Genomic DNA, 17,636 nt, shown 5'->3' on the forward strand with positions numbered 1-17,636 from the left:
TATCTGAACCCCAAATGTTGTCTCTTAGTGAAAGGTATCAAAGTTTCTTTAGCTCCCCAAAAATATAACTTTTTATGTTAAATATCAATTTAAATACATTTTGTATATTTGGTGCGGTATTTAATATACACATGTACATCGACATGTGTATATGTGCAGCAGCAAAATGTGGGGGACACACCAGCCCACTTTGGTGGGTGGGAAGGGAAAAGGACCCTTTTCTTAATATAGCCTTCACTCACTCTAATAGTGGCATGCCTTATCTTTAGGCTCACCCCAACTCCTAAAGGGTGGGTTCAACCATATTTCAGGGAACACTTATGAACACTTAGTGTATGGGGGTGTAACTTTAAAGATAACAGTCCTCTCCCAATCTTAAAGTATTATTGATGGAGTGAGGGGGAAGGTTAAAAAAACAAGATTGAAGGTCTAAATGATGTAGTTGTCCTATGACCCTATCAAAAACACCAACATGTTTCAGCCTTTCCTTTTGTCCTATCAAAGGTACAGGGCTTTCGTCAGGGTGGGATGCGAAGAGGTCACTTCCCCCAAAGACGTGAGTGAAAAAGGAGATAGAGTGGGCTTGAAACTTGCATGTGTCATTTTAAAGGAAAAAAAAGCCTTTTTGGGGCAAGTCTAATACTTTCATTAGGAATTAGCTCCTTAGACGACACCCATGCTTGATGAGGCCGGAGTGAGTATCCTTCCTCTGACCGAGGGTGCACCTGTCCTGCAACCAACAGCCTGCCTTCTCCCTTCCTGCAACCTTGACAGACCCCCACCATGGCAACAAGTGGCTGGGCCTATTGTCTTGATGGCCTCTCTGCAACTACATTTCACTACCACCACAGAGGCCTCTCATTAGGGCGCCCTACAGTAATTCTGTGGCCTGATGGCTGGGTTGGGATATCTGCTGCTTCTACCCTTCACTCCATCTACTACCATAAACAGCACGATCTGTGTCTTGACTCTGCTCCTCCTGTGCAATGACTTGGTGCTCCACTCTTTGCACGGTACCTGGACGGCTTTTGTCTTCCCCTCGCTTCTGCACAGACTGCACCTGGAGGGTGACTGGCGGGACCGACCTGGCGTCAACTCAGGGCTGCTCGATGGCTCCCTCTGCCCCACCCCCTTCTCAGAAAATCTATTGTCCCATACTGGACTACTCTGCATTTTTCCTGTTCTTGCCTATGATGCACCTCTGAGACCTGAGACACAGTCTGATACCCACTCTGTAGCGACTGCTTGTGCCACTCTGACAAGGGGCAACTGGACACGGGCCAGGGATCAGGTAGGTCCCCGATGGTGGATCAGCCAACCTGAAGTGTCATACCTCCTCTTCCCTTGGGAGATCTCCACAATATTGAATCAGCCCTCGCACTGATGCCAACGGTACTCCTTCTACCAGAGATGTGACAAAGAAAGAAGTGGGCCGACGGGTACTTGCACCTGCTAACCGGACAGAGCAAGGGATGCCGGAGGTGAATCCAGCTGCATCCCCCACAGTTGTGAAACTGGACAGAATCCTTGAGGCCATAGCTGACACCAGGTAGGATCTGCGAAACCGTGCAGATGCAGTGGAGGTGGGATTGCCCCATGAAGATCATAAGAAACTCTCAGGCCATTTCACCGAAACAGAATGCACATTAGATGAAATTCGTCCGGCTGTGTCTGACATTGAGTGTCAAGTTCGGCCTCTTACTGGTAAAGTCCAGGAACTGGAGAACAGGGCGGAAGACTCAGACGTGTACTCCCACTGTAAAATCCTCTGAATTGTTGGATTACTTGAAGGAGCAGAGAGTTCGGACCCCTGAGGCATGGTTGGCATGGCCTGTCACGTCTGTGAGGTTGTTGGCTCATTACATTGTGGAGTGCACCTACCGAGTGCCTGCACCTTGACTGCCATCTGGTTTGCCTTCTAGACCTGTGGTGGTTTGACTTATGAACGTCAGGGACAAAGAAACAATACTTCAGGTGACCCGCACAGCAGCATCACTAATGAACAACAATGCATGGATCTTCCTTTTTCCCTATTAAACGCTGGCAGTGCAGTGTTGCAGTGCAACCTTTCTGGGAGCTAAAAAGAGACTGAAAAAGGCAGGACTTAATTACTCATTGCTGTTCCCAGCCTAACTGAAGATGCTAGAGAAGCAAACCAGTTACTTTTTCACAAAGCCTGTGGATGCCTGGGACTGGGTAGAACAGCAGCGCTATAATTTTAGCACTCCAACCTCTCCAAAACAGCAACCTGAACTAACTCGACATGGCAGATAAAACAGACACTGGGGTCAGGGTGTTGGGGGAACCGGAGTGGGGAGTGCCCCTTCCTGGCCCAGGCCAGTGCGGAACACTGTCAACAATAACCACCCTAGCATCAGAGCGGTGCTCCCCTCCACAGCAGCATATAGATTACTCCCTATCAAAGGCAGGTTCCAGCGCCTTCTTGAGCAGTGCCCCCTCAGTTATCCAACCCATTATTACCCTGCAAACAGTAGATACACTAGCATGAAGATTATAATATAGATGTGTGAGGCTGCATGCTAGTCCAAGATAGTAGACTCCTGTAGCCCCCTCTCCCCTTTTTGCTAGTGCCTCACTTCAATTCCTATCTGCTCCTGCACTTCATAAAGCCACATTGGGTCACTGCACCCTGCCTGAGGTCTACCCATGCACCATGTGACTGACTCCTGGCCAACACCTGGCCAGGACCTACCAGCCACCCAACCAGACACTCTCCTGAGTAGAGTTCATATCCTGGAGTTCGCCATCAATGGGTCTATTTGTTCTGCGTTTGGATAGCAGCCACTCCTTTGGCTGCCCTGGGACAGGAGTTGGCGGTTCTGTTACACAAGTTAGAGAGATCATGCAGTGTCAAACACACAGGGCCTAACCTATCTACTACACCACCACTGTGGGACACAAAATGCTCCCCGGGTCTCCCTCCTGGCTACTCTCTCCTCTTTCCTTCCCTGCTAACCCAGATGCAAATCAGCATGTCTAGGTTGCAGATAATTTCATGTATTGTCTATGGTATCGGACAGCGCACAAGCAACACACTATTCAGCAATACATTTGGCAGTGCAAAGCACAGATCGCATTCCTTCAAGAAACACATATAGAGGGAGGTGAGGATGCCTGGCTGTAGACCTGCTGGGGTGGGCAATGCTACTGTACTACCTATTCGGAATTCACTCACGGCGCTCTTATATGTGTCCGCCCTGCCATCTCCTTCTGCTGTTTCGCCACTGTTAAAGACCGTGACGGGCATTATGTCCTAGTGGAAGGGCGACTTGATGACTGACCCCTCCTTCTGGGCAGCATGTATGCACCAAATACAGTGCAGCAGGCCTTCCTGGTCCACCTCTCTGTCATTCTCGCAAGATGGACCAACATTCCCTTGATTATTAGAGGAGACTTTAACAGTATCCTCGACCCAACCCCAGACTGTTCATAGCCCCCATTGCCTACCTCTGCAGTGATAACAGCTGCCAAAGGCCTCACACAATGGCTCACACACTGGTCCATCTTAGATAGTTGTAAAAACCTATACCCCAACACTAGAGACTACTCCTACTACTTGTCCCCACATGATCTGCATGTGGGACTTGACCATATTCTCTGCAACCTGAATGTACGCTCCCAAGTCACCAATGCAGAGTATTTAGGGAAGACCTTCTCAGACCACCACCCACTTAAGCCTTGTCCGCCCCTCCCTACATGGTGTCTACAGCCGGCTCTGTTGAAAGATACTGTCTTTCGCAACATGACCCGGGAGACACTGTCCCGTTACCTGGAAGAATATTGGGGCACAGCCACAACTAGGCCCACCGAATGAGAGGCATTAAAATTGGTACTTCGTAGTCACTTTATCAGTGTGGTAATAGGTGCAAGAGCAGACCTTCAGAATGATTTAACCCATCTGAAAGGGGAAGTATGTGCTTGCCTGATAGAATGCCTGGAGTGTAGGGCTTATCAGTCAAAAATGCACGCAGAAGGTGATAAATCTGGCTGCCTATTTGTGTGGCTGCTGTGCAGTGCATCACTGGTGGCACTGATCACCATGATACGGCAGTCACCAGCTTGCTTACTTACCAGACAATCTGATAGACATGCAGCATCCATGTTCCGCTACCAACACCTATATGATCCTCTACTAGTCAATCACAAGTCCCACACACGGGACTTCCTAAGCATAATCACACTTCTCACTGTTTACCCAGCGGCCCGAGAAAACCTCAAGCACCCGTCATAGAGCACCAGGTTCTGGGAGCTCGTCGAGAGTTTGCCACGTGTAAGACCCCAAGCTTAGATAGAATTTCCGTTGAGTTCTACAAGCCTACAAGACACTACTGGTTCTCGAGTTGCTCGAGCTCTACCAAAGCACTCTAGTGGTGGGGCGTCCCCGCCAACGCTGAGAGAGACCGTAATTGTCTCTGTTAAAACAAGATAAGGACCCTTTTGAGGTGACATCATACCACCCGCTATTCATGTTAGGAACTGATTACACGATATTCACTACAATTATTGTGGTGTGCCTCCTCGAGTGACTTTCCTCTTTGGTCCATAATGATCAAAATGTTTTCATCCCAAGCCACACAAACACCTTGAATATATGTAGGCTTCACAGAATGATGGAATTAGCTTCAGTCCACTAGCCTCATGCAGCATAACTAGTGCTGGACCTAGAGAAGCCATTGGCACTATGCATTGGGAGTTTATGTGTGCCCCACAGCCAGAATGAGGAAGGGATGCTGCATATCGGACCCCATAACTTTAAGTGGAGAGACGCAAGAGGGTTGCCCCTTTTCTCCACTTCTGTTTGCCCTTTTGATGGAACCGTTGACCCAGCTGTTGTGGGAGCAGGGGTGGACATGGGGTATTCTGATGGGTGACAAGATGCGTGCCAAGTCACTCTATGCAGACGACATGCTTATCCATATTTGAGACATAGGGATTGTGAATATCCTAGAGGAATTCCGCACGGCATCAGGTTTGAAACCTAACTGGGCTAAATTGTGCCTGTTCTCCCTCAGCCCACTGCCGCAGCTCCTGATGGTGAATACACATCCTTTCCGATGGGAAATGCCCACTTTCTGTTACCTAGTTATCTGCATCTATCACACCACACAGGACCTTATTAATGACAATGTTACCAGATCCATTGCCTCACTGCATCCCCAATTGCAGTTCTGTATCATTCTCCCATTCACTGAACAAGGTGGAGTATCCCTATCCAAAATAGTTATGCTCCTGTGTCTACTATATTTTTTCCACAACATCCCAGCACCATTTTCCACACACTCCATAGCATGTTGGGGAGCTTTCTCTGCTCTAAGGATTAAGGCAGTGTGGCATTCCACAAACTCAAGCTCTCAGTGTACAAAGGGGGACTGAGTGCCCCTAACTTTGAATCATCTTGTTGCGCTTGCTATTTTTGCCCTAAGTGGTCAAGGGTATGCCGAGACATGGGCCCCTTGCTCACTGTGCCACTGTATTCAAACAAGCTTGGCTGATGAAGGGTAATACCCCAAAACCGGTCCCAGGAGTCTTGTTTCCCGTCCAAGGAGGACATGGCCTGGCAGTTCGGGCTGAACTGTTCCCATGAGGAACAGGGTCAAGACTGATTTGCTTATGACTGGGTCCAAACTTGGGTGGCATAGTGAACAAAAGAATAATGGATTAAACCCAGATCTGTGACTGGGGGTAAGTGGCTGAAATGTTTCAGCTCTTGGTCCATCATCTTGTTGTGTTTGCTATGTTCGCCCTAAGTGGCCATGGATATGCCCAGATGCAGGTCTCTTGCTCCCTGTGCCACTGGATTCAAGCTAGCCTGCCTGATGAGGGGTATTACCCGGAAACCGGTCCCAGGCTGCTTGTTTCCGGTCCAGGGAGGACCTGGCCTGGCAGTTCTGACTGGACTATTCAATTGAGGAACAGGAGAAAGACTGATTTGCATATGGCTGGGTCCAAACTGGGGTGGCATAGTGAACGAAAGAATGACAAATTAAACCCATTTCTTTGACTGGGGCGAGTGATCGAAAAGTTGTAGCACTCCGTCCATCATCTTGTTGTGTTTCCCATCCTTAGGGTTATAAACAGACCTAGGGATCTACTAGAATATAAAGAATTCTCTTCCATGCTATACTTGACCGTCAAATATTCAAAAGAACTCAAAGGGTGCCCAATCTTCTGTTTATGTAAATCATTAAATCAATCAAATATAACAGATTGCATGTGTATGCCTACACTGCCTGCTCTGGCTAAGAAGACATCAAATGCGACAACATAAGTGAATGTAATTGGTTTGCAGCAGATTGGTGCTTTAATATGCACTGGGTGTTCTCTAACTCTAGCTGATTATTTTAAGACAGCTACTACAAATGTAATGCCTGGTTCATTGTTATCTCTCAGAGCAGAGGGATGATGAGATCTAACAGACCTCATCACCAGCCTAAGGGAGCTCCCAGTCCCTCACTTGGACCACTCCATGCATTTTAAGTAACCCCACCACGGTTCTAGAGGACAGAAAAAGTGTGCCCATCCTATGAATTCCACCTGGAACCTGGCAAGTTGAAAACATAGTGGTCTTTTATATGCAGCTGGCAATTTGCTTCCAGGAAGTAGCGTGGCAGCTGTACAAGTGCAGGAAAAAGGATATGTTGTCACTTCTATGCTGTAGTTCTGATTTTATACTACTGTGAGTTACCACTGCATACCAGTCCCTGTAGTTTAAGAGTTTTGTGATAATGGGGTGAAGATGTTATCCAGGTTTCAAGCATGGTCCCAAGGCTCTATCCACCCTCTCGCTTATACACCAAAGTTCTTGTGCTTTACAGCATCAAATTGCCCTGCTTGCTTATCCATTCTTTCTAGTTGACCCATTCGGAGAGTCAAGTTGTCTATTTTCCTGTTTATGGTTGCTGATTGGTTCTCATCTCTATGAGAAGGGCAGAAATTTCTGTCTCCAGCCACAGCGACAGCACCTTTCACTGTTTACTCCACCAGCACCGCCTTGCTTTTTGTCAACCTGTAACTTGTCCTGTCTGGATGCAGCTTCTGTCATGCTATCTTATGTGGTCTCAGAGCTAAGTGTGTGGGATTTTTAAAAACAAGACTGGCTGTTTAAATTACTGGGTCTCTGGGATATAGACATTGTTCCCTCTTTAAGATAACTTAGGACAGCTTTACTAAAGTATCCAGTGTAGATCAGGTGAGAGTTCCCAGTGTTATGCCTCAGGGAGAACGGCACCCCCACCCGTGGCAATACCAGTCAATCCTCTTACCTAGTTGGTCTGCACATGATTTCCTAGCTGTCAGCACACTTCACCTGGACAATTACAACAGTAAATGACACTATGGTGTGGTGGGTCAACACCTGCTTTAAAAACAAATGCCTCCATTGTCAGGTTTCACAACTTCTTCCTGCAGATGCCGTAAACTTCACTCACCCATTTCATGGTCTGACTGGAACAAACCTAGGTGCTCGCATCTACAGCAGCTGGCGTCCAGACCATGCGGCCACAACATCCATCCATCATGTTCTAACGAAGGCCCAAGCGTAGCAGCTGTCAAAGTCCCACAGGAGTCAGGGACCCTCAGTGGTCAGTAGGAGGCAGGTGGGCAACACACCTCACAACCAACTCCCATACCTCCAGATGCAAGTCCTCACTCCATGGTCAAGTGTAGGTGCTGTTATGATTCCAGTGACAACATACTTCATAGAAAACTAATTTGGTGTTGCGGAGCTATCCAGACACCACCACATTGCAGGAAGAGAGCCAGGTCATAAAGATCTTGCAGAATCAAAGTCCATTGGATAGGAGCTCGGGCCACTTCAACACATTTGAAGGATCATAATGTTGGATTTATCCCATGTAGCTGGAGCTCTCATCATATGTGGTTGAGCTGTTGTTTGGCCCTTTGGCACCCCCATTAATCACCTTTCTAAAAAATTAACTAGGTTTAACTTGATTTTCTTAGGAGATGTCACTTAACAGATAATATCACAAGTTGCAGAGAGACTTTAAGAGAGACAGCAGAAGAAAATATCCCTTTCATGCTGCCTGCTAGGAGAACGTCCATCTGCCTGACAGAAGACAGTGAAGAGAATTCCCGGCAGCTTTATTTGCAACGTCTGGGACTGGAAAATGTGTTTTAAAAGTTGAGGAAGACAATCTCTTTGGAATCGCAAGGACAAAGAGGTCCAGGTTCTGTCCAAGGGAGCCTGCTTTCTTGTTGGCACTTTTTTCTTTATCAGCAGAGTTAGAAATGTTGTGATAGTAAAGAAAGCTTTTAACTATGTGTAAGAGAACCAGGAGACCTCTTACAGCTGAATACTTAAACCTGAGCACTAGTGTCCAGGAGGATTTTCCCAAAAGTTTGTAAACTTTTATAAAATCAGGGAAGAGTTTACTGAATTTACTGCAAAGGTTGTTTCCTCTAGAAAAATCGATAAAAGTGCAAATGCTTTCTGAAATGGACACATTTGGCCTGCTGCATTTCCCAAGGTTGTCAAAGTTGGAACATTTGAACACATAGATCAAAGCTTTTGCAAACCAGAAAAGAACTATATCCAACTTCCTAGAGTCCTCATCTTCTAAAACTTGTAACCTTACACAGTTGAATATTTTAAACCAACTGAAAAATTCCAAGTATGACGGCAATCTGTTGCCCCAGGATAGCACAACCAATCCTCCCCATCGTAGCTCAGCTGGAAAATAGTTCGGAAACAATTTGTACAATTAAATATATTTTATTTCAACCAAAATTAAATTCATTACATTTTAACTAGAAAATGTTTGGGTGTTGTAGCACATGTGCTATGTGTATTTTATAGCAGTAAGGCCTTGCTGCTTGTGCCAATGAGATTCCTCACAGATTTCTATTTAACTAACTGGAATGAATACGTTTTCGCACCTTGGGAGATCAGCTACAGTTCAAATTAAAATTGTGGTCTCTCTCACCAATAGCTTGAAACAACTAGGATCATATAGCACATTATCACTGTTTGCGTCCGGCGCACCTTTCAAAAGTTGCGTCGTGCGCAAACAGTGGTAATGCGCCCCATTATGGTGTATGCGCTGCCACCAGGAAAGCCACAAACTTGCGCTGACCTGTGGGCCTTGCTTCCATGTGAAAACACGAAGCAGCCGCTCTGTGTTTTGACAGTGCAGGCGGCACCTGTCAGTGGGCCTCCTGAGGGCTTCTTTTGACTTTGCACCCACGTCTATATTATGGCGCGGGTGCAGAGTCAAAGGAATTCCCTTATTTGCATAGGACACCCCCTAATGCAAATGAGGGAACACCCTGTGTTGATAGTGCTAGCGATTTAAGTGCGCCAGCGCTATCGGTATTATAGAAGGGGACGCACAAGTGTCGGCATCCCATTCTGTAATACAAAAGTGCCCCGGGGGCGTGCAAAGCGGGCGCAAACGCCATTTGCGCCCCCGGGGCACCATCTGTAATACGGTACCTCTTGTCCTACAAATGCCTTCAATCAATGAATGTATTCTTGAAAAGTAAATGTATCTGATTTACCAACCAGCTATAAAGAGATCTAGGTCTTCAGTTGAGCTTTTTATTTTAAAAGTTATTCAGCACGCATTCAATAGCCAAACTTGGAGTAAAATTTGACTTGGATTGCTAAGTCTGCAAATGTCACTCTGTCGTTATTCTTTATACATAATAGACTATTAGTCACACTGGTAAACGTTAACAAATTTGTTAATTCTGTCTGAAACCTATGTTGGTGATTCAAAAATGAAAAAGGGAGACTGCTTAATAAATTATAATATTGTCAACATGTTTATGCATATTGGAATTTGGTGTAGTCTAACTGTACTGAGATATTTAATATAAACATACCATTATCTTTTGTGAATGTATTTCTACGTTTGTTACGTACTGTTTTTTGTGAAAATAGCTTTAATGCTAATTCGTATTTATTGCTATTGCTTTTAGGCAGATAACCTAATGTAGGAAAGAAGTTTCTATATTATCTTTCCTTTCTTGGTGGAATCATATAATGATGGCTCTAGAATTGATATTTTCAAGTAGTTTCAATTACTCAGTAACAATGAGACATTTAGCTTGATACTTTGCATTTTTGTTTCAATTTTTAATTCTCCTATTCTTCTCTTGTGTCTCTTCCTTCTTTTCATTGTTTTCTAATAGATTCTTTTTTAATTAATTGAATCTTAATATTATGCTTTTACAAGACTTACAGGAACCACCTTGACAGAGGTTCCTGCCAATGTTAAGCGATGCCCATGGGTACGACGGACATCTCTAAATTTGGTTGATAGCATGTCTGGCAGGGTAATGGGGTATTTTACTCTATCAGCCTGGAAGACATGCATTCATCCATCAAAGTCTCAATCAGGCCCATAATCCTTTTTGAGTAAACAAAAGGATTCCATAGTGTGCTAATAATATTCAAAAATATTTTCCATGTCGTGTGGGGCCATACACCAAAAGCTGACTTGTGTAGTGTCCTTAGATAGGCCACATCATTCCACCATATGTAACCAACAACTATATTTCCTCAAATGAAAATCATTTTTGCAACTATTCCCTGGAGTCAGTCTCCTTAATAATGCATGTCAGCAAATTGCTTGTCAACATTTTTGCAATGTCTAAAGCTGGGTGAATGTATTAGCTTTGAATTCTTCCTCCTGGTTCTGGGTAATTTAAATCAGACTATTTTGTAATACATATATATATATATTTTGTGTGTTCAACAAGCATGCACATATATCAAGTGTCTGACTCCTAGGACCCAAATGCATGAATCATTCACTCCAACTTTATCAAACACTATATATGTAAAATGTGTACCAAACTTTTTCTACATACAACACCACTTGTTTTTATATATTAGTAAACATTACAGTTCTCTAGTTGGCAAAAGGTCTACTACCCTTATGTGGTACTCTGATTTTGTCCATTATAATTTTAGAATTATTTGTGACCAAATGCAAAAATGATGCTGAGCCCATACTTTAACAGTGGCTTTATTTCTCATACTTGTTATGTAATAATTGAGAGGTCTGTATACAATCACATATAACATAATATGAAGAAGTGTTTTCATGTTGGAAACTAGCCTCAGGTTGACTCTGGTGGTGCATACTTAGTCAATAGCAGAATTTATCTTTGGTTACACAATCAATATATTTCAAAGTGTACCTGCTTTCAAAGTGCTGTTATGTCAATGGTCAGGACTGGCAGAAAGATTCACAATTTTGAGACATTAACAGAGATTGTTAGAACAGGTGCTTGGATACTTGGCTGTCTTGTTGTGATGTTTTATGTTATTTTTAGTTGTTTACTTTAAATATGGCAACAAGCAATGCAATATTTAAAGCCAAAAGCAGCACAAGCCTTAATAGGGACTATGCAAGTAACCATTTACCACTTTTAATGGTGGTAAAATATCCCTGCTCAATCTCCTCAACCACTCAAGACACCAGTCATCCCAAAATTGTGATCACCTTCAGTGCTCTCTGTATGTGACAGTACAACACAACAAATTCACACTGCAATAATGCAGCACAAAAACATGACAGCAAAAAAAACCAACGGAACACATCATCACTACGACAAACAGCCACACAACAGCCCGGTGCCAAGAACCTGCACAACGGAGACACGATAACACATATATCACATATCTACAACCTGGTACGCATCCGTATGTTTAAGTTTCAGACAACCATTACACACATGTAGGATAATGGTAAGGGGTTTTTCTTTTGAGGGGGACATCCTTATAATACCAACTAGGCTGCCATGTCTGACCCATCTGTTCAGGGGCTGAGATAGCATGTCATTGAGTAGATAATAAGATCTGCTATAGAAAGCAACTAGGTGTATATGTCTTAAACTACACCCTTATCAGAATGCTTCTGGAATGTCAATGGTAGTTTGACTGGCCTTAGAGCCTGTACGGAAGCACTGCTTTTACTTATCATCAAGGGCAAGAAATAGTGCTAGTCAAAAAGATGTTGTAATCTAGCACAAGGTCTCTGCCACAGTTTTTGGCTTACTGGTGTCTTAAATAGTTAATACATACAGCATAGAGGCAAATATTTTCCTGTCACATAGTACTACCTACCAAATCAACTTTTCATAATATGGTGTTAAAAGGTGTTTGGAGCATGCACTGCTTTTACTTATCATCAAGGGAATGAAATTGTGACAGTAATAAAGGTTTGTGATCTGGCACAAAGCATCTCACACAGTTTTTGGCTGACTGGTGTCAAAAAGAGTTAAGGCAGCTGCATATTAGCATCTTAGGCAGTGGTAAATGATTGTTTAGTAGAGACAGGAAAAGAAGCAGTGTTTGTTTGCATCTCTAAAGTAACATATAACAGAGCAGAGCAAAACAATCAAACTAGAACACAAGACAATCACAGTGTAACACAAACCTCAACAGTGCAAATGCATGAGTCAACAATGTGACAAACAACAAAAGAGAAATACAACCAAAAAACGCAGCACAAAACAACGCAGCTGCACAACACAGAGCATAGCAACACAATAAATACAGCATCACAATGCACCACAATTTTACAGCACAATTTTAAAAAACAGAGCACAATCACACCAAAACCAAAAAAAAAAAAACATCTAACACGATTGCAAATGTGTGCTGGGTTATATTTCTGTGTCTGTGTTTTGAGTTGAACTGTACAATTGAAATACTGTGTTACAGTGTTGTAATGTTAAGTTTGTTTGTATTGTAATTATGTTGTTGCTGTTTTATTTTATTGCACTATTTTATTGCACTGTCCTTGTGCATTGTATTGTGTAGTATATTGTTGATGTATGATTACTGTGTTGCAATGGTGTAGTACTGTTTTTGTGGCCATTTATTTTTAATCTGTGGTTTTTGTGTTGCTCCATCTCTTCTGCAGTCTGTCTACTCACATATGCACATGTGCATAATTATATTGTGGTAAAATGTGTTTGGACAAAAGCAGTGCTTTACCTACCACCAAAGACAAGTAATAGTGACACTCCACACAATTTGGGGATCTGGCTCATTGAGTTAGGCTTATGTTTGCTAAACTCAAAATATACTTGAAGTGTCCAAAAACCGCAACATACTTCTGGTGTCTATAGGGCTGTAGGTGACTGATATAACTGATGTTGATTCACTTTTTTTTCTTACACAGGATTAAAAGTTTTTTTTAACATTGTCAACAAATACTATCAAAATGAGAATCTGTGGAGCTCCAATGGGATCTTGAGCCAGGAGGAATGTGATGATGACTCCAATCAAACAGGGAAAATTGAGTTTCTTTGGAAAATAACCTTTTCATGATCAATAAAACTGTCACGATCACTGGATCAGTGTTATTTCAAAGGAAAACTCTGAAGATCCTCTGGAAGTTCTTGGGGGTCATGTGAGACCCTGGAAATGTCTCACAGAGTTAGTCTGGGCTGAGCTGAACACGACAAAACCATCTGATTGTGCTTTTCCAAATAGATACAAAGACACCAATTCTTATCACCTCCGATGAATTTAACTATTCCAAATGCTACTGATCACAAGGTGAGGCAGCAAGTCAAGACTATATCACAGAAAACAAAAGTGTTCATTGGATGCTTTATTTAAAAAAGATGGCCATAAAAAAGCTCTTGCTTTTCCACAGAGAAATTGCACAGCAGCAGATTAATTAACAAAAATATTAAATAAAGCAACATATTGACCACAAGGTGTACTGATCTTTTCCAACTTTACACGCTTGCCAGCCCAAATTTTCTTATGTGAAAGTAGCAATGTCTAGGCCTGGGCCTAAAGTCTGCAATGGGATATTTTCTTAAGATAGATAAACAAAATGTGCTGTTGTGTAATGCCAATGACAAACTTAATACGAATTCAAGAACATATGCAGGCACATTGGAAGAAATTGATTTTTTTGTGGTGAATTTCAAAACCAGAAAAACTGCACTCATATTCATGCTCTTGTAATTGATCAAGGAATGCGGTTGAATACTGAGAACTTTACAAAAAGCAGACATTAAATATTGTTAATGTATTTTTGTTAAATGTAATTTTTGTCCAATTGGCCACGCTTCTGTTTTTACATATTCACTAATCTGCCTATTCCATTGCTTTTTTGGAAATGTTTTAATATGCACTACTTTTCTTTATTTAAAATAACTGTAAGTTGAGAAAGTATTTTAGGATGCTTGCAGAATGTCCTAGACAAAAAATGAATGGGCGGAATATCACATTTCGGTACCACCCTGCATTCACTCTACTGGGAATACCAGGACTGGAATTCATTCACTTTTGGATAGCATTCCCATTCTGTTTCATGTATATCCTTGTCATTCTCGGAAATATGACTATTCTGCTTGTTGTAAAAAGTGATGTGAGCCTCCAGGACCCCATGCACCTGTTCTTGTGCATGTTGGCATTTACTGACCTGACCTTATGTACCTCCATCATGCCTAAAATGCTCGCCATCTTTTGGTTTCAGTCAAGAGGAGTCCTTTTTGAGACATGTCTGTTTCAGATGTTTCTTATTCACTCCTTTTCCGCCATGGAATCAGGAGTTCTGGTGGCCATGGCTTTTGACCGCTACGTTGCCATTTGTTTTCCACTACGGCATGTGACTATCTTAACTCACTCCACCATCAGTAAGGTTGTGCTTATAGTTGCTGCTAGAGGTCTTCTATTGATCATTCCATTTCCCTTCCTGTTGGAACGGCTACCATTTTGTGAAAATAACATTGTTGCCCACTCCTATTGTGAGCACATGGCAGTGGTGAAACTGGCATGCAGTGATGTCACCATTAATACCTTTTATGGCTTGTCTGTGGCATTTTTGGTGGTTGGGTTTGATGTAATGCTTATTATTTTATCTTACTACATGATCCTCAGGTCAGTTCTAAACCTTCCAACTAGGGAGGCGCGCCTCAAGGCTTTCAGCACCTGCGGGTCACATGTCTGTGCCATATTACTCTTTTATGTTCCAGGCCTCTTCACATTCTTAGCACACCGGTTTTTCCATGTGGCTCTATATGTTCATATTCTTTTGGCCAACAGCTACCTCATGATCCCTCCAATGCTAAACCCAATCATTTATGGGGTAAAGACTCAGCAGATTCGTAGACGAGTCTTCAGTGTTCTCTGCAAAGATAGAGAATGGATATAATTTTCAGTTGCAGTTTTCCGTGATGCTCAAAGTTTCATGCAGTTTCATTGCGGTTTGCGCCTTCATGCATAAAGGGCACAGATCAAGTTATGTTATGTTATGTTATATGAGTTTATAATGCGCACTGTTACCCGAAGGTGTCCTGGCGCTGTACACCGTTTACCTGGAAGAAACGAAAATAAAGAACCCACCCCCAGGAGCCTTGTCGGAAGCTAAGCTGAAAACAGCCAAGTCTTCAGATTTTTTCTAAAGGTTAGGAGTTCCATGGCAGACCTTAGATAAAACGGAAGTTCGTTCCAGGCGTTAGTGGCTCTGAGCACAAAGCTCTTTCCACCCCAGTTGGCCTTTTTTGCACTAGGAACGGCTGCCAGCTTTGCTTCCATTGAGCGCAGTGTTCTCCCAGGGACGTACCATTGGATGCATTCTCTAAGGTCGTACGGGCCGGATCCCTTTAGGGATTTGAATACCGTACAAAGAGCCTGAAATTGGGCTCGTTGTTTAATTGGGAGCCAGTGAAGGTCACATAGACCTTTCCTGATTGACACGGACCTTGGAGTGTCCGTGAGCAACCTGGCTGCCGCATTCTGTACCATATGGAGTCTGTTAAGGTGTTTACTGTTGATCGTCAAATACGGGCTGTTGCAATAATCCAGACGGGACAGAACTAGAGCAGATACTACAGATCTGAAGCTTTCATCCGTAAGGAGGGGTTTGATTTTTCTCAGTGTTCTTAGAATAAAAAAACATGTAGACACCACTCTGCTAACCTGGTCCCCAAATGAAAGAGTATTATCTACAATCACACCCAGGATTTTTACCTTAAGTACGGGCAGTGGAAGGAGGCCCATCTCCCTGGGCCACCAGGCCGGGGTCCAGAGGTTGGGATTATTCCTGAAAATGATCACCTCCGTTTTGCCTGCGCTCAGATTTAGGCAGTTAGCGGACATCCAACCAGTCATGGCAGCCATGCAATCCTGGCAACTAGTGGCCTTTTCCGCTTCTTTGCCTCTTTGTAGAAATAGTACAACCTGTGTATCGTCGGCATAAGAGGTCAGAAGTAGGCCGAACGATCGTATAATGTCAGCCAGATATCTCACATAAATATTAAAAAGCGTGGGGCTGAGGGAGGATCCCTGTGGGACTCCACAGGGAAGGGCAAATGGTTTAGATCTATCCCCTCCTAGATCAACTGTTTGTATTCTGTTTGTCAGGAATGATTTCAATAGGTTCAAGGCAGAGCCCTGGACCACAGCCTTCGACAAACGACCCAACAACACCTCGTGGTGGACCGTATCAAAGGCCACTGACAAGTCCAGCATGATAAGAATGGCTGAACCTCCCTGGTCGACAGCCTCACGGACCTCTTCCGTTGCTTTTATCAATGCTGACTCCGTGCTGTGCCCAGCACGGAACCCATACTGTGAGCAGTCCTGTATGTTGTTTTTCTCCAGGAACAGGCTTAATTGCATGTTCATGGCCTTCTCCATGATTTTGGCCGGTGGGGGGAGGCGGGAGATAGGCCTATAGTTGTTGGGATCATTTGGCTCTAGATTGTTTTTTTTTATAAGAGGTAAGATTGATGCTGTTTTCCAGGTTACAGGGTAATGGCCTGTCCCCATTATCAGGTTGAATAAAAGGGTGAGGGTGTTGGTGATGACTTCCAGAGACATTTTTATTATTGTGGCCAGTCATAGATCTTTAGGGGAGCCAGATCTACATCCCATCAGCAGGTTGGCAACCTCGTGGTTAGCCAGTGGGGTGAAGTTGTTAAATGTGGGGGCATTGTTGGTTAAGTCCCACTCAATTTTGCAACATGACTAACAAATATTAACATAAAGGGCCAGATGTACGACCCTTACAATTAAAGAGTCACAAATTGTGTTGTTTTGCTAGTCGCAATTTCCGACTCACAAATTGGAATTTACAACAGTGTCTCAGACAGGCAAATTACTTGCCTCTTTAATATTCATGAGGCAGGGGCAATTTGAGACCCCATTGGGAATGGCTTGCACTCTCAGGGATTGGGGGCTACGGGGTCAGCAGACCACCATGTCTGTGAATGGTTTTTAAATAAAGCTGCTTTTTTTTTTATCTAGCCCATTCGCCGTAAAGGAAAATGGTATGTATTTAAAAAGAAAAATTTAACGTTACTCTTTCCTTTTTTTAAAGTAGGCAGTGGGTGCAAAACAATCTTAAATATGAAGTACAATGCTCTATTAGGAAGGGATGCCCTTGGCATGCCCCTTCATATTAGCGAGTTGCATACCCTATTTTGCAAGTCGGTAATAGGATTCTGACTCACAAAATAGGGTTTGTAAATAGGGCAGACCTATTTTGCGGTTGGCAAAAGGGCCAATTGCCCATTTGCAACAGCAAAAAACCTTCGGACATCTGGCCCAAAATCCACTAATGTTTATTACGAATATTCTGAAAAACAAATATGTGCATTAACTTTGTGTGTTCTGA

General features: G+C 43.3%; 1 protein-coding gene across 1 annotated transcript; it reads left to right on the forward strand.

The window, feature by feature from the left end:
- The first annotated feature begins 14,222 nt into the window (after window positions 1-14,222).
- On the forward strand, window positions 14,223-15,170 carry LOC146806211 (olfactory receptor 52R1-like). Its single transcript, XM_085623897.1, has one exon. It carries the CDS (start codon window positions 14,223-14,225, stop codon window positions 15,168-15,170), a length of 948 nt encoding a protein of 315 aa, XP_085480023.1.
- The last annotated feature ends 2,466 nt before the right edge of the window (window positions 15,171-17,636 follow it).

This window comes from Triturus cristatus, chromosome 8 (assembly GCF_964204655.1).
Source record: "Triturus cristatus chromosome 8, aTriCri1.1, whole genome shotgun sequence".
NCBI classification, from domain to species: domain Eukaryota; kingdom Metazoa; phylum Chordata; class Amphibia; order Caudata; family Salamandridae; genus Triturus; species Triturus cristatus.